A 27,286-nucleotide genomic window follows, 5' to 3' on the forward strand; every position below is an offset into this window, starting at 1 on the left:
TGCCCTTTCCTACCGCAAAATACCACCAAGGGATTTTTATTTCAGTAAATACTACATGTTCATCATGACTATTTTTTTATTTTACAATTTGTATCTCATTAAATCACGTTAAGCCCAATTAGGTAATTTACTCCACTTAAGAAAAGGGGACATTTGTCTGTGAAGAAGGTAAAACAGGGAAGGATGTCTCCTGTTCCTCCCTTTGTTACGTGTTATTTCATCATAACACAGGGTATGAGCTGCCAACTCCAATTCAGCAGCAGAACTAGCCAAACATATCCAGACCACATTTGTTCTCCACACCGCATCTGCTCCCATGGCCTCCATGGGCCTGTTCCGAAAGTCTCATAAAAGTTATGAAAACAGATGTATACACTGCTGAAGGACTGGGCCAAAAAAACACCTCTAACTACGTTACTTCCTCCTCAAAATAGAATAGATCTAGCTCAGAGGATATAAGTGAACTTAAAGGAATTAGTCAAGCAGCAAAACTTGGATACACAAAATTTAGTCCACTAAAATGGACAAGAAAAACAGGGGAGGAACTGTCACAAAAGTGCATCCTAGAGATTTCTCAGTAATACATTACATAGCAGTGTTTCCAAAACAGTTGTGCAAAGTTTACCCCAGAATGTCAACAGCTGTATAAATAGAAAGTGGCTGTTTATTTAACTGTTTTTCCAGATTTTATCACCTGATATTTCCCATCAATGGACACTTTCACAGTAACTAATATAGTAATAATCCATCTTCAGAAATATAATTCGAAGGAACTGAATCATCACAGACTAATCATTATTTTAGTAGTAACTATTATTCTGTTATAGTTTAGTGACTGTAAATAATTTATTATATGTTTGTTAACAACTAACTACAATACTTATTCCTACCTGTGTGGGGGGGGGGGGGCAGATAAAGAGTAGCTATTGTACTTCAAGATTTTAAAGTGAAAATCTCATAGTATTTTTTATTCCAAAACAAAACAAAACTCTTGAAGTGTCAAAGTCCCTAAGTGACAAGTGTCTGAACAACAGAAGCACCATATCACATCACTTAAACTGAGTCATATATGGAAAGACTGTATATGAGTCCTTTATTATTTATTATCCTGGGGGTAGCTGGCTGGCTCAGTCGGTACAGCATTCAACTCTTGATCTTGGGATTGTGAGTTCAAGCCCCATATTGGATGTAGAGATTACTTAAATTAATTTAATTTAATTTAAAAATAAATAAAATTACACAGCAGTTTCAAGAAATAGCCAAATGTACCAATATTTAGAGCGGTCCATGCCCATCATCTTGGCTTGTGGTTAACTGTGCAGTTAAGCCTCAAAGCTAGTCACTGAGGGCAGCAACAATCAGGGCCTTAACAGTCTCAGAACATAACATAACAATAAAAAAATTAAAAAAAAAAAAAACAGTCTCAGAACAGACCTATGAAGCAACCTGACTACAGGTATAAACTGGAGAATACTGCAAATTTTTATTCACCAGGAATGCATAATGAAGTCTATCACTCAGATTATAAAACAGTTTAATGAATAAAAAAGAGCTTTTGTTACTGTTGGGTATAATAAAAGAAACCACAGAAAATGAAAATAGGAAATTTCAGAATTTATAGGACACAAATTCTCGTCATAAATTAATTTAGCATCTCTAAAAATCATTTTTACCTCTCCTGGCAATAAAAACTTCAATATTTAACAAATTTTTTAATTAACTCCCTATTTTAAAGTCCATTATGAACAGAAATACAAAAATGTGCAATACTCCTAAGCACAATTATATAACCCAGGTGATTTCATCATTTACCCACTTGGTAAGCAGTAATCAACACAAGTAGGTGTTGAAAAATAATTCCTACAAACACATTGAAAAATAATTCCTACAAACACTTTAACAAGTGAAATCAGATGAGGTTGGCTTCACAGACAATAGGAAAAGTGAGAGTCATTTTTCTTTTCCTTTTCACTTGAGTACAGTCTACATAAAGAGAAAAAAGCTACACTCTACCCTGCTTTCTGTTACTGTAATACAGAACATGACTGACAGAAGCAATTTGGAATTTATTTGCAGGCAGTTCTCTCTCCACTGTAATCTTCGTGAGATTTCTCAGTTCTCTATTAGGTTTGCATCTTCTCTTTTCTTTTTTCTTATTGAGTTAAGTTTATTTCCCATGATAAAAAAAAAAAAAACCTCCCCTAGTTGTAAAGAGGTTTATAAAAGCCACAGATATTTCTTTTTCCAGTTCACTTTTCCCTTGGTTCTGTGGTATCTAGCACCACATTTATAAAATTGGATTGGGAGTTCACTTTCTTTTTTTAAATCTAAGAAACCATTGATCTGTGTTAAGATAATTAAGCCACACAATGGTATATAGTTTATCAGATTTTTAAAAAAATACAAATCATATATATATATATATATATATATATATATATATATATATATATACAGCTTTGGTCCAGGCACACTAAAATCACCATTTCATGAAATGCAACTGTTAAAAAGCTTCACTAAAATTTAAAACATTGATTGGGCTACATGTCTATTATATTAGTTACTTTATTCTGATATTACTGACATTAAATAATGTGTTCTATTAAATTAAAACATTAACAGTTTTCCTCTATTATCTTTATTAACATTATTATCCCATTTATTTTATATTATCCTTGTATTTCATGTATCTCATGGTAATCCTTTTTTTAAAAAATACCACTGACAGTTACTTAAGTCCCTAGACTTACTAATAGTTAATGTAAAACTAGCATGAAATCTCTCTAGAAATCTAACTTCTCCTTCATTATGTCATCATCTGGCCAAGAGCCAAGACAAGATACGTTCACTTAAATATAAAGCAAAAAGTTTTTTTTAATTTTTATTTATTGGTCAGAGAGAGAGCACAACCAGGGGGAGCAGCAGGCAGAGGGAGAAGCAGACTCCCTGCTGAGCAAGGAGCTTGATGCGGGACTTGATCCCAGAACCCTGGGATCATGACCTGAGCCAAAAGCAGATGCTTAACCGACTGAGCCACCCAGGTATCCCATAAAGCAAAACTTTGAAAGGTGTCTAAATATGGAGAATTTTAGATGAGTCAGAGGACTATACTAGTCCACTTATAAAATTCTTATAAATAGAATAGAAATTGAGACTATCTTCAAAGCTTCAAACTCTCCAAAAGCAGAGACCTGGTATAACCAAAAGTAATTAGAGAATACTAAGAAAAACCACAAAGTAAAACTAGTCTAAAACAATTTTACGTTTATAACATCAATCAATAAAAAAGAAATTGGGGCAAGTAAGTATTTTACAAGGAAAAAAAATCAATACTGAGTTATCCAAAAATAAATCCTAAAGTTTAGACATTAGACATTTCCTCAACTCAGTCAAAACCGGCTTAATAAGAACTTTATCAACAAAAAAGAAATCACTGTTACCTAGTACTTCTTCATACCTATAAGTCAATTAAAATGTTTTCAGTGATGATCATAGGGTTATACAGCATCCTAAAAGTGACTCCTAAATGAGTTGTTTAATTCTAAGTATATTCAGACTGTATTCTAATCTTTTAATGGGCCATCCACATACCACATTTTTTTTTTTTGAAACAGAGTACATGTGCTCTTGTGTGTGCCCGAGCAGAGAGGAGGGGCAGAGGGAGAGGGAAAGAGAATCTCAGAGCCTGCAGGCTCCATGTCCAGAGCAGAGCCCCTGATGCAGGGCTCAATCTCAAGACGCTGAGATCATGACCTGAGCTGAAATCAAGAGTCCACGCACCCTACCACATAATATTTTTAAGTATTGATACATTCCTGAATTTATTGGCCTGAAAAATGTTCATCACAAAGTGATAAATAAGCTAAAAATATTATGTAGAATATAATCTAATTTTTTTTCTAACTTTACATAAAATTAGGCCATGTATGTTAAGAGTGTGAGTCATTTTATCTTTGCCAAGTTCACGCTTGGCATTATTATTGAGAGTTCCTATATACCCCACACCAAGTTCCCCCTGTTATTAACATCTTATTCATGTGGTACAAATAACCCATTAAAATGGACAGTGAATCTTAATAGATATTTCTCCAATAACACACAAATGGCCAATAAGCTTATGAAATGGTATTCAACATCATTAGTAATTAGAGAAATGCAAACCAAGACCAAAATGACATACCATTATATGCCAACTAGGGTGGCTATCATCAAAAAAACTGATGGTAACAAGTACTGGTGAGGATCTGGAGAAATTGGAACCCTCATACATTGGTGGTGCAATGTAAAATGGTGCAGTCACTGTGGTGAGAGTGCCTCAAAAAACTGAGCACAGAATTACCACGTGACCCAGCAATTCCACTCCTAGGTACAGACCCAAGAGCACTGAAAACATGTTCACATGAAAACCTGTAAACAATGTTCATAGAGGTATTATTCCTAATAGCTAAAAAGTGAAAACAACACAAATGCCTTTCACCTGAGAAATGGATACACAAAATGTGGTATATGATACGTGGAATATTATTCAGTAATTAAAAGGAATGAAGTCCTGATACCTGATACAATATGGATGAATCTTGGAAACATGCTAAGTGAAAAAAGTCAATCACAAATGGTGACAAGCTGCATGATTACATTAATAGGAAATGTCCAGGATAGGCAAACCTATAGAGGCAGAAGGCAGATTAGCAGTTCCTTAGGGCTGAGAGAGATGGGAGAACAGGAGAGTCATGGCTAATGAGTATGAGGTTTTTTCTTGAGGTGATAAAAACGTCCTAAAATTTATTGTGGTGATGGCTGCACAACTCTATGAGTACAGTAAAAATCACTGGATTGTACACTATAAATGGGTGGATTTATAGCATGTAAATTATATCTCAATAAAGATATTTTAATACCATCAGTATGAGACGTTTAACTTCCAGACACCCACCTCCACCCCAAACAACTACCCCTTCTTAACCACTACACAAACTGGAGGTTAATTATCTGGAGGATGTGAATCTGAACCAGAGCTGCACATAGGGATACACATAGGGGGTGGGGGAGCGAGGGGGACATAAGACTGAAACCAGGCGGAAGTCTGCGTACTGAACAGTATGATATGCAGATTCTTCCACCATGTCCTTCTTCCATGCTATAACCACCAAAGATGAAACTAGCAGAGCACTTACAGAAACTACAGAAATGCACAAAGAAGACCTACAGATTATAACATTCAAAGTTGTGCAATGAAATATCTGCCATAATTCCCTATCATCCTACAACAGTAAGGCTTCCCTAAGCCCCAAACTCGTATTCAACTGTCTACTCCACACCTCCACCTGGACGTCTACCAGGCATGCCAACGTAACATACTTAAAGAAAACTCCTGACCTCTCCCAAATCTATGCCACTTGCATTTTGCCAGTTGAGTAAATGACAATGTCATTCACCCATTTGCTCATGCCAAAATCTTTGGCATTATCCTTTACTCCCTCCTTTTTTCTCACAAGCCAGGTCCAACTGACCTGCAAATTTTATTGGTTCTATCTTCCAAAATACATACAAATCCAACCACCTCCTCTACACTATATCTCATTGAGGTAACTTTTAATAGTCTCCTAAGAGGTCTCTTACAATCTATTCTCCAAAGAGTATACAGAATGATGCTTTTAAAACAAAAAAGAGGAAGCATGTCAGGCCTCTGCTCAAAACCTTTCAATGACTTTCACCTCACTCAGACAAAAAGCCAAAGTTCTTACAATGAATTACAGAAGACCATCAAGACTGTAAAATCTGCCTACTGTTCTGTATATCCTACTAGCCTTTCCATTTCAGTCACAGTGCCCTACATGCTATTCCTCAAACATTCCAAGCACACTCACATCTCATGGCCTTTGCACTTTCTATTCCTGCTACCTACAATGCTTTTCATCCAGATATCCACATGGCTGACCCTTTCTTTCTTCAGGTCTCTATTAAAACGCCATTTTATCAAGTCAGCCCTCTATGACCACTAACATAAAAGGGTAACCACCCTGTCTCATCACTCATCACCTCCCCTGCTTTATTTTTTTTTAAGATTTATTTATTTGAGAGAGAGAGAGAGTTGGGGGGGCAAAGAGAGAGGGAGAGAATCTCAAGCAGACTGTCCGCTGAGCATGGAGCCCAACACAGAGCTCGGATCTCACGACCCTGAGATCATGACCTGAGCTGAAACCGAGAGTCAGGCGCTCAACCAACTGAGCCACCCAGGTGACCCAAACCTAATCTGCTTTATTACTCTCCACAGGGCTTATGATGTTTTGTTCCGTTTAATGTGTGATTCTCCCTGACTAGAATGTCAGCTTCAAGAGGGAAGAGACTTTGTTTTGTTCACTGCTGATGCTTCAAGCACCCAAAAGTGTGCCTAATACTCTCTATAAATACTTACTGAATAAACAAATGAATATAGTAGTCATAGGAACAGGATGCTATGAAAAACAGTACAGAGAACAAGAGCTCTCAGAAATTAAAAATGAAAAGGAAAATATTCAATAAGATTAGAAAGTAAAGTCAAGTAAATCTCCCAAGAATTCACAACAAAAAGACAAAGAGAAAGGCAACAGAAAGGTAAAAGTAAACCATCAATCCAGTTGATCTGACACTTGAATAATAAAAGCCTGAGAAAGAGAGAACAGCAAAAGCCCCAAGGAAAAAATTAAGAAGAAATAATATAAGAGAATTCCTCAAAATGAAGGACATGAGTTTCCTAACTAAAATGTCACCATGAATAAAAAAGATCTATACTAAGAAACATTGTTTACATTTGATGTTCTGCAATTGCAGTCATTGGGAACTCTATAGCACAAATAACCTGGTGTCCTCACAAATATAAGGAAAAAAGAAAGCTATAGATGGAGAATCTGTAGATGAAAAGAAATTTAAGAGACGTATCAACCGGAGTGCCTGGGTGGCTCAGTTGGTTGAGCAACAGACTCTTGGTTTCAGCTAAGGTCGTGATCTTGGAGTCGTGATCTCAGGGCTGTGAGATTGAGTCCTGCGTAGGGCTCTGAGCTCAGTGTGGAGTCTGCTTGAGATTCTCTTTCCTTCTCTCTCTCCTTCTTCCTCTGTCCCTCTCCCCACTCGTGCACATATGTGCACTCTCTCTCCCTCAAATAAATAAAATCTTTAAAAGAGAGGGAAACATATCAACCAATTGTAATGTGTAACTGGAATTCTGGCTCAAACTGCATTCTTACATACATTTATACCATTTGTGGAGCAATTTGAAATTTGAATAAAGCCTGGATATTTGATTGTATTAGGCAATTACTGTTAATTTAGTTTTAATATTGATAATGTGACTCTAAATAAAGACCCCTTATTTTTTAAAAATTATAACTAAATATTTATAGTTAAAATAATATGTGACTGGGATTCATTTCACTATAATATGGGAGGCGGGAAGTGAGTACGGGTATAAATGGCAAAATATTGGCCATACATAGATCATTGTTGAAGCTGGTGATGGGTACATTAGGTTCATTATACTATTCTGTTCACTTTTTTAAATATATGTTTAAAGCTTTCCATTTAAAAAAAAAAGTTTGAAAAAACAGAGGACCAAGAAAACTTAGAGAGATGAGAAGAATGAGGGAGGAAAGATCACCAACAAAGAAACACAAACCAGAATAACATCAGACCTCTCAACAGCAACAGAAGAGCCTGGGAACCAGGGAGGTAAGGACTTCACATTCTAAGAGAAAATGACTTTAAACCTAAAATTCTATATTCAGACAAATTATATCTACTCTAATACTTTATTCATAAAAATCACACTCAGAAATGCAAGATCAGCTAAAACTTGGCTCTCGCATACCCTTTCTTAGCAGCTACTAGACTACAGATGCCACTGGAGTAAAAAGCACACGGGGACCTAGGAAACAGAGGAGCCAGCATAAGACAATGAAGTCCCAAGTGACTGCGGAGCCATGAGCCAGAGGCCTCAAAGGCTGTGATAATTTTCTGAGGAAGACCACATAAATTTGCCAAACGGAGCTCCTTGAAGGCTTTATCCATTCGCACTTTCACCAGCAAGACCCAGGAACTTTTAACATCACCCTCACCGACATGGGCGCTATCTTTTTCTTTAGTCTTAGTATCACGAGTGTTATAACCTTTCTTACATCATAGTGAGGTTAAGCATTTTTCACTTGTTTGTTGTCCATCTGAACATCTCTCACATCTTCTTCAACATCCTTGGTAGATTTTTTTCATAAAGATTTTCTTTTTCTTACCAAATAGTGAGGGGAGTTTAGATAGAGAGATACAGAGATAGAGATAGATTTACCTTTTGCTGTAAATATTTTTCCCATTTGTCTTTTTATTTTATTTGAAGTGGACAATTTACTTATACATTACTTTAATTTTTCCTAGTCAAAGCTATAAATCTACTGATTTTGTTCCTCTGCTTTTATGATTAAACAATATGTCACACTGCACTCAGAGCAAAAAACACTTAAATTTTTTCTCCTTTTCAGTTTTTAATATTTTTACTCTTTATAATCCAACTGGAACTTACTTTACAAAATGATGTAAGATGGGAATCTAATTTTATTTTGTCCCAAATAGTTAACCATGTTTCAACATGAATTGAATAATCTTTCCTATTCTCACTGATTTAAAATGGTATCTTAATATACTAGATTTTATATATATTCTATAAGTCTACTACTGGCCTTTCAATTCTGTACCATTGAAAATCTGGTCTTAGAGTTGGGGGGCCTGGGTGGCTCAGTTGGTTAAGCGACTGCCTTCGGCTCAGGTCATGATCCTGGAGTCCCAGGATCGAGTCCCACATCGGGCTCCCTGCTCGGCGGGGAGTCTGCTTCTCCCTCTGACCCTCTTCCCTCTCATGCTGTCTATCTCTCATTCTCTCTCTCTCAAATAAATAAATAAAATCTTAAAAAAAAAAAAGAAAGAAAATCTGGTCTTAGAGTTACTGTACTTTTTGGCCACTCAACAATCTCTTTTCCCCTTCTTTTGGTACCAGAAACCAAATTTTCTTTATAAAAATTTCTTTGGGGGGGGGCTTTAATTTTAGTAGAACTGAGAGATTTATTTGGGGCAAACTACTTCTTTCAATCACATATTTTCTCTTTGGGATTTGAATCCTAAATAAAGTTACAAAAGGAATGATACCAACTGTTATTGGTAAACAAATGAAATGAAAATTGATACCAATTCATCCTAACTTCTTCCATCATTTCTGTTCCCAAGACCTCTAGAGATGCTCTGGGATTTATTTATGTATGTATGTATGTATGTATGTATGTATGTATGTATTTATTTATTTATTTATTTATTTCTGAGCCTGATTCCCCAGCTTCCATCCTAATTCTGCGATTACACTACTAAAGCTTTTATAATAGGTATTAACTTCTGATATAGTAAGTCTCTGCTCATTACTCTTATCAAAATATTTTAGGGGCGCCTGGGCAGCTCAGTTGGTTAAGCGTCAAACTCTTGGGTTTCAGCTCTGGTCATGATCTCAGGGTCGTGGGATGGAGCCCCACGTCAGAGTCCACGCTGAGCGCAAAGTCTGCTTGAGATTCTCTGCCTCTTCCTCTGCCCCTTCCCCTGCTTGGGCTCTCTCTCTCCCCCTCTCCCTCAAATAAATAAAATCTTTTTAAAAATGTTTGAGAGACTCTCATGTAGTAGCTCTTTAGTCTTTCACATGAATTTCTGAATCTTTATTCCCAAAATAATTCCACTGAGTTTTTTATTAGAACTGTTTTAACCCATAATATAATCTAGGAAGGATTCATATCTTTTTAGTGTTGAGTGTCTCCAAAACATCTCACCATTTTCTTTGAAGACTCTCAGTTAATTTTTGTAACTTTTAATGTGTTTGTATTTAATTATATTCCTAATCTTGTCACTGTGATGAGGAAAATTTTTTACATGCTTTATTCTCTGCTTATTGCTGGAATATAAGAATGTAAATAAAATTGTTACATATTCTTTTCTTCCTGGCCTCCTTACCGAATGTTCTTACTAGTGTCAATAATTTTAAAGTTGATTTTCTTGACTATTCAAGTTATAAGTGTATCATCTGATACACTTTCTAACAACTATACTTATTGTGGCTCTGCCATCATATACTTCTCTGGCTAAAATTTCCAGAACAATGTTAAATGACAGCAATGAGTTTAACCAGAGTACCTCTAGGATTGTATCACTGAATTCTCTCTATAAATGCTTATTTACCTAATAACAATTACAAATTAAGTTTTAAAAAGCTTCTTTACCTATTGAAATACTTAATTTCCCATAAACAAAAGGAAAGTTTAAAAAGAAGAATTAACAAATAGATTTCTCTCAAAGTGATCATCAGTATCATTCTCTCATAAAAATCATTTAACTTTCATTTGTAACTTGATGCTTCTTTCCCATCTAAAGTCTTTTTTTTTAGGATTTTATTTATTTATTTGAGAGAGAGAGAATGAGAGATAGAGAGCATGAGAGGGAAGAGGGTCAGAGGGAGAAGCAGACTCCCTGCTGAGCAGGGAACCCGATGCGGGACTCGATCCCGGGACTCCAGGATCATGACCTGAGCCGAAGGCAGTTGCTTAACCGAGCCACCCAGGCGCCCTCCCATCTAAAGTCTTACCTGAAATGCATTCCACAAAACCATGAAGCTAGGACATGATCCAAACTACAAAATTAGAATTTAATATTATGTGCACAAAATTCTTTCCTGTGTTGCTTCCTCAACCTTATCATGGAAGGAATTACCCTCAAACTTTCCAAATATTCCATGAGAATTAACTGTTAAAAATGGACAGATTTTAAAAATTAGGGACAAAATATAATTTACTCAAATACAAAGTTTTCAAAGAAACCAGATATTCTATATAAATAAATGCTGAAAAATTTAGTGTTATATTTTATGGCAGAGTAAAACTTTCTCTGACCTTAAATTACTGACTGGACCACATATATATGTTTTAAAGGAATGAGAAAATATACCTCAAATTCTTTTCTAAGACGTTCTTCTCGTTGAGTGCTAAATTCAAGTTCACTCGTTTGTCGCCGTAGAAGATCAGAGCAGTCCATGTGCTCAGTTTCTAATTTTTCTACCTTCTTGTGCATATTTTGTACAGCATTATCTTGCTCCTGGAAAATAATTCATTTTTGCATCAATAAAGTTTATAAGCCAAAAATCACAAAAATGTATTTCACAGAAGACAGTGAGTAACTAAGCCTATGCTTCAACCATAGTAAAAGGTTAATTTATATGGTTGACTCCTGAACAATATGAGGGTTAGGGACGCCCATCCATGAGCAGTCGAAAAATCTGTATATAAGTTTTGTCTCCCCAAAGACTTGGCTACCAATAGCCTACTGTTGACCAGAAGCCTTACTGATAATACAATTAACCCGTATTTTGTATGTTTATATGTATTATGTACTGTATTCTTACAATACTTAACTTTTTTTAAATTTTTTTCAGTATTTCTAGGCTACACAGTTCATCTCCAAGTTTTTTCAGATTGTCCAAAATCTCCAAAAAATTTTCCTACATATTCGTTGAAAAAAATCCATGTGTAAGTGGACCCACGCAGTACAAACCATGTTGTTCAAGGATTTATAGACACTTGCCCTCATAAGCAAGAGAGGTCTAGATACTCCAGCAATGTTTCAGAATATACACATATTCAGAAAGCACTACTGGAGTTTTACAATTTTGGGGTACCTGGCTGGCTCAGTAGGTAGAGCATGAAACTCTTGATCTCAGAGTAGTGAGTTTGAGCCCCAAGTTGAGCGTAGAGATTACTTAAAAATAAATTTTTTTTAAAAAGAATTATGGAGTTTTACAATTTTAGAGCTCTGATTAATATATGATACGGCTGAAAATGTATATAGCTTACTATAATGTTATGCTAGTTTAATTGACCTCTGAGGGTATTTCCATAATGCTATAGTCTAACTGCCATACATAATGTTTTCCCCTCTCATTAAAATTGTAAAATATTTTGTAATACAAATGTACATTGCTCCTTTATGTGAGGAGAAGTCATTAGCTTGAATGCCTAATAACGACCCTTGAGAGGTTTTTATGTGAGCTCTTGGTACTTTAACTATGGTTATAGCTCTTCAAGTTGCATCCACTAGATGGCTGTGTTTCATTTCCTTCAGTTTTCAAATTTTCAAATCTTTGTTGTATTATTGAAAGAAAAATAAAATCAGGTAGTCTTCTACTGAAATTTCTCAATCTCCTTTTCCAACTAAACTCAGAAATCAGAGTTGAATGTTATGAAAGTTCAAACATGAAGTTAAGACACATATCCAAGTATTTTCCACAGTCAAGTGTCTACATTCATCATTCCCACTTAGGTCTCTGACGCAGGCTCCTTTCCCACCTTCCTTCACCAGCACAATCTTATTCAGGGACATACACACGCATAGGGATCCAAAATGGTTCCAAGTATTGCAGGCCTCTCAAAATGTATCACCAGAATATGACTGAGAATGTCGCAAGCACCAAAGACAATTCTCTATAAAAGACTCTAACTTGGAAAGCACGGGGCAGTACCGTCCACAGTCAAAGGATGAAGAACAAAACCTCACATGATTCCTTCTCTCCACACCCCCTCACTCATGAGGTTACCACTCTGTAGCTGACTACGCACGAACTCTTAAGAATGATTTTCTTCAGGTAACGGAAATGTCTTAATATACGGAAGCGCATCTACTCATACATTTTCAGTCCTTAAACTAGCACAGATAAGAGCAAAGCTGGGCACCAGAGCAGACGCGTGCCGGCACAGCCTGCAACCAGCAGACGGCACTCGCAGATTTTTGTTGTTGTTGTTGTTGTTTAAGATTTTATTTATTTATTTGACAGAGAGATAGACAGAAGAGTACAAGCAGAGGGAAGGGCAGAGGGAGAGGCAGAAGCAGGCTCTGCACTGAGCAGGGAGCCCAATGCGAGACTCGATTCCAGGACCCCGGGATCATGACCTGAGCCGAAGGCAGACGCTCAACCATCTAAGCCACCCAGGCGCCCAGCACTTGCAGTTTTTTAATGGCAGTGTGGACTCAGGAATAAATGGTTTTATGACTAGCCATATGTCATCCAAGTTCACCATAACAGTACCTCCATAAACGAAAGTACTTCGAAGAGCATTAAGCACTATACCAGTGTAAGATACTATTTTTATTCTGCATGATAGGTCCCCCTCCTTCAAGCACTCAATAGTGCCAGCATCAATTCAAATTCACTGTTAAATTATTGAATTATATGCCCTCTCGGGGCGCCTGGGTGACTCAGTCGGTCAAGCGTCTGCCTCTGGCTCAGGTCATGATCCCAGGGTCCTGGACAGAGCCCCGCATCGGGCTTCCTGCTCAGCAGGGAGCCTGCTTCTCCCTCTGCCTCTGCCTGCGACCTCCCCTGCTTGTGCTCTCTCCCTAATAAATAAATAAAATCTTTTTTAAAAAATTAAAATAAAATATATGCCCTCTTGACAGACACGTCATCTCTATCATCCACACAAAGTACTATGTATATTTTTAAATGAATAAACAGCAATTTACAAGGTTAATCACAATGTAAACCAAATAATCTGAAATAAAAACAAAATAAAATCTATAACCAAAAATGCTTGTATTGTAGTTGATGATAATTATTTCAAACAATACTTAATAAATAAAGCAAAAGAAACTGAAGTATTCGGAATTCTCATGAAATTTACTCAGAAAATATGACTTGTGGTTCCCATTCTATTGACAAACAGTACAGAAAACAACATGCAATCATTCTATTACACTAAACAAAGAGCATGTCCTTTATTCCGTGACACTTTCAATTTAATCCTATGAAAAGGAACAACGGGAAAATCAGTGATGGATCAGTTAGGGCTTATTCTATTCATTGGTGAGATTTTAACTTTATGATAATTGGCCTATATTAAATATTACTTACAGTAATATGGCTTTTAAATAGAAGTCTTTCAAGATGTAGAAGAAATGTCTGACCTAACAATCCCAGTTTTAATGCAGAGGTCAAGTCACTAATATGTGACAATTACTATACGTCTTTGGATATGCATATAAAAACACAGTTTTTATTTTAAAAACTGTTTTTCTCAATAGTATAGATTTTTTAGGAGTTCTACTTACATATTCAAGAAACTTATATTACATAGGATTACATTAATTTAAAATTAACACTGATTAATTTTCTAATGTTAAACTCACTTGGCATTTATTGTATAAAGGCTTTTTATATTACATCTTTTATATTTTGCTGCATGGAGTTGGCTAATATTTTATATAATTCTTTTGTATGTATATTCATTAGTGAAATTGGCTATAATTATCCTTTCTTGTATCTTTGTCAATTTAGCATCAAGATTTATCAGTTTGATATATTATCAAGATTTTTCCAATCCAAGGGGCACCTGGGTGGCACAGTTGGTTGGGCATCTGATTCTTGGTTTCGGCTGGGGTGATGGTCTTGGAGTCCTGGGACCAGCCCCATGTCGGGCTCCAGGCTTGGTGCAGGGTCTGCTTGGGATTCTCTCTCCCTCTCCCTCTGCCCCTCCCGCTCATGCTCACTCTCTCTCTCTCAAATAAATAAATCGTAAAAAAAAAAAAAAAAGATTTTTCCATTCTCTGGCAGAATTTATATAAAACTGAAATTATTTGCTCCTTGGATTTTTTTTTTTTTGTTCATTGGTGAAGCAATATGGGCCTGGAATTTTGATACCAACTCTATAAGGTTTTCTATTCTCTACCTCTTCTTAAGTTAGTTGGGGCAGATAGGAGGATTATATACATATCTGTTTCAAATATCCAGCCAGGTAACCCTACAGTGAAGATCACAGTTGAAAGAACGAACCCAAACACTCAGAGTTTCTAATAAGCTTTTTAGCCCCCAGCTCTTAAACGTAAGAAAAGTGCTATTTTGGGGGGAGAAAAACAACATAAAAGATGAAATCTAAATCAAGGGGAAAGGGAAAAATCCTGAAAGAAACATATATAAGAATAAGGGATGCCTGGGTGGCTCAGTCAGTTAAGCGTCTGCCTTCAGCTCAGGTCATGATCCCAGGGTCCTAGGATGGAGTACTGCAGTGGGCTCCCCGCTCTGTGGGAAGTCTGCTTCTCCCTCTGCCCTTCACCCTGCTCATGTGCTCTCTCTCTCCCTGTCAAATAAAAAAATAAAATCTTTAAAAAAGAGAGAGAGAGAGAGAGACAGAATAATCCTTCAAAATATCTTCAGAGAACAGACACAATTTCAGAATGGCAAAGTAAGGACCGCCAAAATTCTTCCCTCCATAAAAGCAGCAAGAACACTGGCCAAAAAATGCCAAAATCAAAATTTTTATACTGGAAGTTAACCATAGGCTTGCAATAATCTTTTTTTAAGATTTTTTTTTTAATTTATTCATTTGAGACAGAGAGATGCAGAAAGAGAGAGCACGAGCAGGGGGAGAGGCAGAAGCAGGCTCCCTGCTGAGCCAGGAGCCCGATACGGGGGCTCCATCCCTGGTGATTGCCAGAGGTGGAGGGTGGGGAATGGGAGAAATAAGTGAAGGTAGTCAAAAGCTATAAGATAGTAAGTTCTGGGGATGTTAAGTACTGCATGGTGACTTTAGTTAACAATACTGTATTGTATATTTGGAAGTTGCTAAGGGAATAAATCTTAAAAGTTCTCATCTCAAGAAAAAAATGTGTAACTATGTGACAAGAAAGAGCCTACTATAAAAAAAGTATAGTCGAAGGACAAGCAAGAGCTCTTGAAAATTAATAACCCAAAAGAAGAAATGAAAATTCAGTAGAGCAGTTACAACATAAAATTGAAGAAATCTCCCAGGAAATAGAACAAAAATATAAAAGGATGGAAAACAGAAGAAATTAAGGATGTCAACTTTATGCCAAACTGACCTTATAATCCAATTCCAATCAAAATTTCACCAAGCTTTCTTGGAATATTACAAACTAAATCTCAAACTTACATAGGAAATTAAAAGGCTAAGAATAACTATATATTAAGAATATGGAGAGGGGAACTTGTCCTACCAGATATCAAGACTTCCTCTAAAGCCATGGTAAATAAAACAACTCGGTATTGATTCATAAATAGACACGCATGCAAGTGAAACAGAATACAGCACTCAGGAACCAAACCTTAGAGAAGAACTTGACAGACAACAGAGACAGCACTATAAATCAGTGAGTGGTGACAAAACAGACCGTTGAATAACTGGTACAGGGGCATTTGGTTATCCTTTAGAAAAAAATAAAATAAAATTAGATCTTCCCATGCTATGTATAGAAAAAATATATATTCTCTTTATGACTTTAGGTTATTGAAGACATAAAAAAGCACTATTAATAAAGAAAAAGACTGATAAATTCAACTACACTAATATTTAAACCTGCATCAAATAAATATAATTGTCTCCATATTTACCCTGGGGATATAATTAGCCAAGGATTAGCAACCAAATAGATTAAAAACTCCTATAAATCAATAAAAATATACAAACAATCCAAAAGGAAAAAGAGAAAAATTATAAACTGGCAATTCACAAAAGAAGAAACATGAATGGCCAATAAATATAATATGCTCAATGTCAGGGAAAAAGAAATTTAAGCAAGAATGAGAAACAATTTTACACACATCTATTGCAAAAGAAACTATATCTAAAAAATACCAAGTATTCAAGAGACTGCAAAGGAAGAGGAGCTCTTCTTTTGAATTGGTACAACCACGTGGGAGAACAATTTGGCATATACTTTACCTCCAAGTAATTGCATATACACAAACTATGTACCCACATAAACAAAAATATTTGACATTCATGAAAGCATGGTATGTAATAATTAAAAGTTGGGAAGAATTTAAATCTCAACAATCCAGTAATGGAAATTAATTGTGAGATAGGCAATTGTAAAAAATACTATACACCAGTTCAATTGAATGAACTAGAGCCATGGATTAATTTGGATAAATCTCAAAAACACAAGTGAGAGGGGTGCCTGGGTGGCTCAGTCATTAAGTGTCTGCCTTCGGCTCAGGTCATGATCCCAGGGTCCTGAGATCGAGCCCCACATTGGGCTCCCTGCTCAGCGGGAAGCCTGCTTCTCCCTCTCCCACTCCCCCTGCTTGTGTTCCCTCTCTCGCTGTGTCTCTCTCTGTCAAATAAATAAATAAAATCTTAAAAAAAAAAAAAGTGAGAAAGACAAGTTGGACAAAGATTCATACTTTATTAAACTCTATGTATATTTTTAAAACACAAAAAATACCAAAATAATATGATACACTGTGAATGTATATAGAAAGAAAATTAAACACCAACTTCAGAACAATGGTATCTTTTGTGAATAGGGTGATGGTGGGATGATGAAGTAATACAGAAAAGTCAGTCTTAAATAACTGAACAATTTATTGCTTGTCTGTTTTTAATTCTGAAACAAATATGACAAACACATGATCTAGATGGTAAATATTAGTATATTAATGGTATGGTAGGTTATGCTGGGTACTGGTTATATTAATCCCTATTATCTTTTGTATGTTGAAATATTCATTTTAAGTTTTATGGTTTAATCAACACAATCCAAGTCTGGGGTGCATTATGACATACAAGAAAATTCCAAGAGTTATAAAATAGTTCATGCAGTTATATGTCAAGATTAATTTGTCTCCTTGCAAATAAAGTTTTAAAAATTTTGTCACAGAATTTATTTTCTAATACAACAAAAAGCTACCAGGATCCTTACAGTGAAAAAGTAAGTGTGGTGTGTGTGGGTTTGTAACAAAATCATTATTAAGGACAATGGAAATTGAAGGAGTTTTTCTTTTGTCCACTAGAGGGAGGTGTTGAACTTAAAATATTTTAAAATGGGGCTTCTTTCTGAACTGACATTTACCATCACAGAAAACCACATTGTGCTAGTAGAAAATAAACTTGCTTTCTGTCCACATATTTCAGAAACACAGCCCAAAAACTACAGTTTTTATATGTACTCATATAAACAACATTTCTCAGACTCAAAAATATGGTTTTAAGTCTGAAGAATTATAAAAGTATAGTTAGAAACATATCAGAGCTAAGGTACTCCTCCTTCCTACCTTAAGAAATATATCAATTTAGCTAGTTACCATCTCAACCTAGTACATGCTTATCTCCTGAAATCCCCAAAGCCAGCACAGTTCTACAATCAGAAATAGTGTTAGCAGCCACAGAGTGTAAACTGGTACTAACTTTGTGTAATAGCGATCATAATGATAAATCTATAACCTTGCACACCAAGCAGTGATACTTTTAGGCATTTACACAGTTCAATCACTTGTCCAACAGCTCAAAGATATGGCCAGGAAGGTTAGTGAATCATTTTTTCCTTTTTTTTCTTTTTTAAAGTAAGCTTGGGTGGCTCAGTTGGTTGGGTATCTCCCTTTGGCTCAGGTTATGATCCTGGAGTCCTAGGATCAAGCCCTGTGCAGACTTTCCGCTCAGTGGAGAATCACCTTCTCCCTCTCCCTCTGCTCTTCCTCCTGCTCATGCTTACTCTCTCTCACGCTCTGTCTCTGTCTCAAATAAATAAATAAAATCTTTAAAAAAAATTTATAAAGTAAGCTCTATGCCCAACATGGGGCTTGAACTCAACCCCAAGATCAAGAGTCACATGCCCTATGAACTGAGCCAGCGAGGTGCCCCAAATCTTGATCAGAGCAAAATTTTGAAGGAAATAAAATGTCTTTCAATAAGGGATTCCTTCATATATATTGGGAATGTCCACATGGTAGAAAACCATGCAAATGCTACAAGAAAAATATAAGGATATCAAAAGATGGACACCAAACATACCAAGGAATAGAATTCCGTTTATGTAATACAGTGATAAATGTTTATATCCCCTTAGAAAAGGAGTGGGATTCAAGGGGAAGTCACAGGACCTTCATTTTTGCTTTTAAATTTCCCTAAATGAGGACATTTTTCACAATGAGCACGATATATAGTAATTTTATAAATTGAATATAAAGCTATTTCCTGATGGGAAACAACAGGCAGTACCAGAGCCCGAGTCACTGTCTATGCGGCTCGCTTACACAGGGCACCAGTGGGCAGTTTCCTAGGAAACTGCAAAGAAATGCTCCTTGCTGCTCTACACCATTTCAGGCAAACTTCTGAAATACTTCCTTTCCAATGGAGCTTCCTCCAAGCTGTCCCTAGATCACAACTGTGCCTACCGGGTCAATCTTCCACATGTTGCCTCCACTGCTAATATCCCACCCACTGATGCCTAACCTGGCCCTGATACCTTCTTTACTGCTCCCCCGCTCTCCCTCCTCTTTAGTGTATGCTGCTATTTTCAATCCACATTCCTCCTTTTTTTTGGCCATTACAGACTCTCCCATCCCTTAATCACTAGGTACTTAAACTAAATTTAGTCAATGAAGGAGAAAAGTATCATTTTATTCCCTGGTTGAGTTCTAGAATTTGGGAAACAAGATAAATATGAAAAAGAAATACATTTTCTAAATGCTTTCAATCCTGATAAATTATAGATTATGAAGGGGCGCCTGGGTGGCTCAGTCGGTTAAGTATCTGCCTTTGGCTCAAGTCAGCTCAGGTCATGATCCCAGGTCCTGGGATCAAGCCCCATGTGGGGCTTCCTGCTCAGCGGGGAGCCTGCTTCTCCTTCTCCCTCTGCCCCTCCCCCCGCCTATGCTCACGCTCTGTGTCAAATAAATGAATAAAATCTTAAAAAAAACAACAACAACAACAAATAAGCATCCTCATTCAAAATAAATAAAAACACAACAAAGAGCCATTTTAAGTTGAAAATTTTAATAGAGACCAAAAAATAAGAATATATATTTCAAAATCAACATAAATACTTTGTTTTTAAGTTAAATTGGCTTTGATTTGTTTGGGGCTTTTTCTGGCTTTGATTTGTTTTGAAATTTCAAATAATGCTAAAGAAAGACATGGAGTTTTTATGTTTATCAAAAGAGGACATGCATTTAAAAAAATGAGAAACACTTTTTTAAAATGAGGTAACTGCACTAGAGTCCCCATTAATATTCCAGAGAAGTACACCTCTATTTAGCGTTTCAATTACTAGGAAAGAAAAGAGACATGGCATAAAATTAAGATATTTTTTATAGTGGGACTGAATTCTAAAGCCCAGATGAAAGAAATACTACACCTGCTTTGTCTGTTAAAGATGAGGTTTCACTTAGAAGGGTTTTTTTTTAAACTTATTTTAAAAACTGAATTCCCTTAGAGAGTTACACAAAGAGAACACTATACCATACTAACATCTAATTATAGGATGGAAACCTAAACCCATCAACAGCCAATAGAGAAGAGAATTTCAGTCTATCCCTAGAGTTGTTTAGAAAAAGACTTTTAAAAATATGAATAGTTTCTTAAACTTGCTTTAAAAAGAGAAACAGTTTTCTTTTGTTAATGTTAAAAGGACAAGAAATTGAGAGACTTTTGAGCTCTGAACATTTCGGTTACAAACTACAATAAAACTTATCTTACACTAATATTACACTGTATGTTAATTAATTGGAATTTAAATAAAAACTTTAAAAAATTATCTACAAAAGGTGGTAGTAACTAAGGAGTATATTCCCTATTCTTTCCCATACGTAATAATTAAAGCCTGATACCGGGGTGCCTGACTGGCTTGGTCAGTGGAGCATGTGACTCACTCTCAGGGTTGTGAGTTCGAGCCCCATGTTGGGTATAGAGATTACTTAAAAAAATTGATAAAATCTTAAAAACAAAAAAGATGGATACATTATTCCTTTAGTACTTCATAATATAAAGTGTGTCATAACCACATACATTTCATCTAAGGTTTATAGGATTGACCAAGAAACTGCATCTAAAATCACATCATCCACACATTTAAATATAAAGACTTCTGAATCATATTTTTCAAGTTTTGGGCTTCTGACTATTGGCACTGGAGATTTCTGAGTGTTCAGAAATGAAGAGGTTAGGGCGCCTGGGTGGCTCAGTTGGTTAAGCGACTGCCTTCAGCTCAGGTCATGATCCTGGAGTCCCGGGATCGAGTCCCGCATCGGGCTCCCTGCTCAGCAGGGAGTCTGCTTCTCCCTCTGACCCTCTTCCCTCTCATGCTCTCTATCTCTCATTCTCTCTCTCTCAAATAAATAAATAAAATCTTTAAAAAGATGTTTAGAAATGAAGAGGTTATTTTCATTTACTTATGTTTACTTGTTTGTTTCAGGTAGCCGTTAAGACAATTATCAACAACAGTTCAAATGTCATCTGCTCTGTGTGGTTTCCCCAATCTCCCAGGCAGTTAATCAATTTCTCTTTCATTATCCCATAGCATTTTGTTCAAAATTTATTATATTTCAATATATTTTCTCTTTTTACATGTCTCTCTATTTTAAGATCTTCAAGGACAGAAATCATATCTTAATCAATTTTGTATATCCTCAGTACCCATAGCAGAAACTCAGTATGTACTTGAAGGAAGGAAGGAAGGAAGGAATTGAGGGAGGGAGGGAGGGAGGGAGGGAAGGTTAGAGGGAGGAAGAAAGGAAAGGCCACAAATTACAAACAGACTCTAAGAATACCAAGAGGTCTAAAGAATGATTGTAATGTCTTTCTAGATTCTACAGATGGAGTGACTGGTAAGAAAATCATAGTCCAAGACCAGAGGTTTCGGAAAGCTGTGGATTTGTTGGTTATTTTGAATACTTACATATACAACAAATTCAATATTTCTACTATTTACTGCCAGTTTTCACTCTTAAAGAAATAAGATGGCTCTTATTCTCTGCACGTTGTTGGCTGCCTTTGTCTTGCAGAGTTGTTTCTAACATAAAACTACAAAATTTATTTTAGATAGATATTTTTCATTCATACAATGTGTATCTTGGATGTGTGCAAAGATGATATTTCAATTTGTTGTTTTGTATAGAGAAAAATCTCTTATCACAAAATAAGTTATAGAAGAAATTATGGAAATAAATTTTAAGTTAGTTGGTCAGTGAATTAACAGTTTGAATTTCTCATCTCTCTTTCAAAATAACTTACATATAATCTCCTGAAAAAAATGCACAGTATACCAAAGTGAGAGTCTGTTGACTGGTAGTCTTTTCCCACATTAATCACTCAGTCTATGATCTCAGTAAATCATAATCTCCATCTGCTCATCTACAATGGGGGTTGGATATAATCAGTTATTTTCCAACCAGACTATTTGAAGCCTTGGGGACTCTGTGTGTTGGGGAAAAGGAGTAAATAGAACACGATTAAGAATTTGCTCTTCTTGGGGCGCCTGGGTGGCTCAGTCGTTAAACTGGAGGGGTGGGGGGATGGGGTAACTAGGTGATGGACATTAAGGAGGGCACGTGATGTGATGAGCCCTGGGTGTTACATAAGACGGATGAATCACTACCTCTACCTCTGAAACTAACAATACATCATACGTTAATTAATTCAATTTAAATTTAAAAAAATTTTAAATTTGTTCTTCTTAAAGAGTTGAAAATCACTATGCTATATTAATTTATAAGTATCCTTTAATATCTAAAATCCAATCATTCTATTTCTTTATGCTATTAAAGATTGTGAACAGTCTCATATTTTAAACTGGAAAAATAAAATACCAAATGTATACATGTCTCAAAATTCACATAATTTATGCAACAGAAGTCACCCAACTCTAATTCTGATAGTATCTGCTCGTTATGGTTGCCCATATTGTCATATAACCACAGATGAAACATGACCTTCCAGAGATCAAAGATTAGGAATCATTTTTGTGTTGAGTAAGCTAGCCAATTATTGCACTAATGTAATTTTTAATATCATAAGCATTAAAAAAGACATATTTAAGGACTTGAATTATTATTTTTAAAATACCTGTACTATAAATTGTAACTCTCTTCTTTCTGCTTCCCATTGTTCTGCTTGTAATCTAAACTCCTCCAGTGCTGTCTCCCTGATATGAGACTCCATGTCATTCTTCTCCTGCTGATGTTTTTCCAACGTTTCCTTTACATGAATAAAATCTTGCTTTACTATTAGATCAGTGAAAGTCATCTTTCTTCCTTCATCCCCACTTCAAGTGTATAAAGGGCTCTCCTTACCTATAGATGGCTAAAACTCATTATAATTTATGTTAAAATCATTAATAGAACTATATTATATTTTGATCATCAGCATATAGATTATATGTAATCTATAGGTAAATCTATAGGTAAAGTAGATAATATGGAAAGTTCTAATTACCTATGAACAAACGGTTTGGATTATCCCTTGTAATTTACATATAAAACTCACAGAGGGGGCTCCTGGGTGGCTCAGTCATTAAGTGGCTGCCTTCCAATCGGGTCATGATCCCAGAATCCTGGAATCCAGCCCCGCGTTGGGCTCCCTGTTTCACGGGAAGCCTGCTTCTCCCTCTCCCACTCCCCCTGTTTGTGTTCCCTCTCTCGTTGTGTCTCTCTGTCAAATAAATAAAATCTTAAAAAAAAAAAAAAACTCACAGAGTACACTGTATTTACCAAAGGTGATAAGAAAGGAATTTCGTGCAACAAATCAGGATAAGGAAATGCTAGAATGTTAAACATTTAAAAAGTCAAAAAAATTTTTAAGGGTTGGACTGCGACTAATTTCTTGTTCTACAGATAATACTTGCAAAAGGCTTTTCTTCTTGGGTTTTCCTACTTGTACTACATTTGTAAGACCTAACTTGGCTCAAACTCTTAAAAATATAGGGGTGCCTGGGTGGCTCAGTCGTTAAGCGGCTGCCTTCAGCTCAGGTCATGATCCTGGGGTCCTGGGATAGAGCCCCGCATCAGGCTCCCGGCTCAGCAGGGAGTCTGCTTCTCCCTCTGCCCCTCCCCGTTTGTGTTCCCTCTCTCGCTGTGTCTCTCTCCGTCAAATAAATAAAATCTCAAAAATATCTACTAAAAAAAAAAATATATATATATATATATATATATATATAAAATGCAGGTTCCCCAAGAAACCCAATTTAAAACGAAGTTCCCATTAACACAAGGAGAAAGATTGTGTGGTTGATATGGGAAAGAGGGAAAGCCTTCTGTGTCCATATAAACAGTAGCAGGGATCTGCATAGTAGAGATTACCCTTATAATTTTCACTAATGGAAAGTCATCACAAAGGGCCTTGAGCTTTTTCCCCTTCGGGCTAGTATGCCACCTATTCAACCCCATATTTCCCCTTAGTCTGTGCAGATCAGCTCAAAGCCAGGAGCATAAAATCAAGCAGAGTTCTCCTGTCAAGTAGCTGAGCCAAGTCACAGAAAGATCTTATAACTTGAGGTGCAGGCTGACTGACTGACTATAATGCTGCCATTATGCTTCTTTCCCCATAGCTCTAGACATTCTACGTGGGGAAGGTGATACACGGCCACCGGGGCACTTGGAGCACCTGTAGCCACCTAAACTCCACCCATTCAGATCAGGGAGCCCTTGCACACGGAAGGTACTGTTGGAGGATCTGGGAACAGAACACTAAAGGAAGAGACAAACTGTGTCTGAAATGGAGGAAATCAGATTTGCTGACAATGCCATGGAACCTTGTACTGAAACTTTTACATTTAGTAAATGCTTGCGTAAAATTACTCCTAATAAAGATTTATTTCTCCAGAGTTCTGAAAAGCCATTTACTCCAGTGGTAAATGTAAAGCATTTCTATCATGTATTTTTTTTTTTTATTTAAACTGGTGCTTCAAAACAAATGACAAATATAGGCAATTCAAACTCTGTTAAGGGGTTGGCAGCTTCAACCTTACACCATACTTCCACTTTAGAGAGTTAAAGAAAAAAAGAAAAAGAACAGAAAAAGAAATAGCTCAAATAATTTCAGTAAAAGGTCATCAAATATTTTTCATGTCATATCTATATAGAATGTACTCTACATAGATCATGAAGTCCCTATCAGCTATATAATTTTTTTTATATTTATTGTATATTCAGACCAAAATCTAGTACCCACATTTCTAAAATTCCAAATTTTTGTACTGCTGAACCTAAAGGACTGGAGGTTTTCATCTTCTTATACTTCTACATTAGTGAGTTCTTTTAGTTTGATCAGAGATCTCAAACTCTTTTTCACAAAAGAAAATAGCATACGTATTATTAATATGTTGCTAAAGCATACTACAAAAGAGACCCACAAAAATGCACCTGAAAGGAAAGAAGAGAGGGAGAGAAGGGAGGGTGGTAGGAGGAAATCAGATTTTCTTGATTTCTGGTAGATATTTTCCTTTCCAAGGATAACTTCAAATAACGTGAAACACATCTCAATGAATCTAGAAAAATTCCTTTATAAAAACAATTTACCTGGTGGGTGCCTGCGTGGCTCAGTCAGTTGAGCGTCCAACTCTTGGTTTTGGCTCAGGTCATGATCTCGGGGTCCTGGGATTGAGCCTCTCATCGTCGGGCTCCACACTCAGCAGGGAGTCTACTTGAGATTCTCTCTCACCCTCTCCCTCTGCCCCTCCCCCCAGCTCATGCACACGCACACATGCTCTCTCTCACTAATATAAATAAATCTTTAAAAAAACAATAATAATTTACCTGTACAGTTTTCTCTAGTCTGCTTTTTTCTTTCATAAGTAAATCATATTCTCGGTTGCAATTTTGAATTATATTGTCTCTTTCCTCCAAATCATGTTCAAATTTTCTGCATTCTTCTTTCCACTTCAGCTGGGAAGTCTGGAATGCCTTCTCGATCTCATTAGCCTTTCCTTGAAGTTCTGCGTTCTGAGCTATTAAAAATATAAAAGAATAATAGGTATACTTACAACCACAAATTAAATCCCTAGGAGTTCAAACACCTAGGCATTGGAGTTGACTCCATCTACAGCATGATCTTAGAACAAAACATTTAACCACTTCACACCAGTCAACTCGAAAAACTCACTGTTCCAGAACAATCTATTCTCTAATTTATCAATCTCTTCTTCCCCTCCAGACAAAGGTGATTTTGCCATAAAATGGCAGGACATATTCCTAGAGGCATGCCCAAGTTTAGGTGCACCTCTAGGACCAACTGCAATTCTACTACGTTTCTCCTATTCAAGAAAATAAATCAAATGCTGTGGGGTTTTTTAAACTGTGATCTATAGGGCTACTTTTTTAAAAGACTTCATAGATTACAAATTCTGATATTTGACTATTGGCAACAAATTAGTTGTGACACACTTACATGTGAGGCTGTCACAAAACTGAGGTTGGAAGCCACTGTTCCAGCCCTTAGAACTCTAGCTATTGACTCCACCAAGGTTAGGCTCAGCTCCCCTCTCATCCTAGTATTACCTCGACAATAACTAACACCTCTCAACTCACTGTGGCTGCTGCTCTATTTCAGCATCTAGAAAAGAAGCAATGAAACCTTTACAGGTCTGGCTCCATCACCCACCACCTGATTAAACCTCTCTGACTCTCTAACCTTTAGTGGGAATAAAATGCCTCCTAGTTAGGCTGCTGTGAAGATAAAATGAGGAAATACATACAAACACACCTGTTAAACCAAAATAGAAAAAAAAAGCCACAGTTAGTAGTATTATTTTTAAATTATATTTGTGTTAATCAAAACCTCAATGAGATACCACCTCACACCAGTCAGAATGGCTAAAATTAATAAGTCAGGGCGCCTGGGTGGCTCAGTTGGTTAAGCGACTGCCTTCGGCTCAGGTCATGATCCTGGAGTCCCGGGATCGAGTCCCGCATCAGGCTCCCTGCTCAGCAGGGAGTCTGCTTCTCCCTCTGACCCTCCCCCCGCTCATGTGCTCTCTCTCTCTCTCTCTCATTCTCGCTCTCTCAAATAAATAAATAAAATCTTAAAAAAAAATAAATAAATAAAATAAAATAAAATTAATAAGTCAGGAAACAACAGATGTTGGCGAGGATGCAGAGAAAGGGGAACCCTCTTAACACTGTTGGTGGGAATGCAAGCTGGTGCAACCACTCTGGAAAATAGTATGGAGGTTCCTCAAAAAGTTGAAAATAGAGCTACCATACGATCCAGCAATTGCACTACTGGGTATTTATCCAAAGGATACAAACATAGTGATTCAAAGGGGCACCTGCACCCCAACGTTTATAGCAGCAATGTCCACAATAGCCAAACTGTGGAAAGACCCAAGATGTCCATCGACAGATGAATGGATAAAGACAATGTGATATATATATGTGTGTGTGTGAGCCCATGCACGCACAATGGAATATTACGCAGCCATCAAAAGGAATGAAATACTGCCATTTGCAACCTCGAGAGTA

At 36.5% G+C, this 27,286-nt stretch overlaps 1 protein-coding gene across 11 annotated transcripts in view; it reads right to left on the reverse strand.

Annotated features, from left to right (window-relative positions):
* Positions 1 to 27,286, reverse strand: part of CCDC171 (coiled-coil domain containing 171) — a 316,174-nt gene that overhangs the window by 247,649 nt on the left and 41,239 nt on the right. For 9 of the 11 annotated variants that reach the window (XR_003523902.1, XM_027616885.1, XM_027616882.1 and 6 more), the window contains 3 exons: positions 25,583 to 25,773; positions 22,896 to 23,027; positions 10,996 to 11,142 (listed from right to left, as the gene is read on the reverse strand). Coding sequence is in view for 10 of the 11 variants with exons in the window: in XM_027616885.1 (XP_027472686.1) it covers positions 10,996 to 11,142; positions 22,896 to 23,027; positions 25,583 to 25,773 (470 nt within the window). In the remaining variant the exon portion in view is untranslated. The remainder of the gene's footprint in view (positions 1 to 10,995; positions 11,143 to 22,895; positions 23,028 to 25,582; positions 25,774 to 27,286) is intronic. The other 2 variants (XM_027616889.2, XM_027616884.2) reach the window with 1 other exon arrangement.

Source organism: Zalophus californianus, chromosome 13 (assembly GCF_009762305.2).
Source record: "Zalophus californianus isolate mZalCal1 chromosome 13, mZalCal1.pri.v2, whole genome shotgun sequence".
Classification (NCBI taxonomy): Eukaryota; Metazoa; Chordata; class Mammalia; order Carnivora; family Otariidae; genus Zalophus; species Zalophus californianus.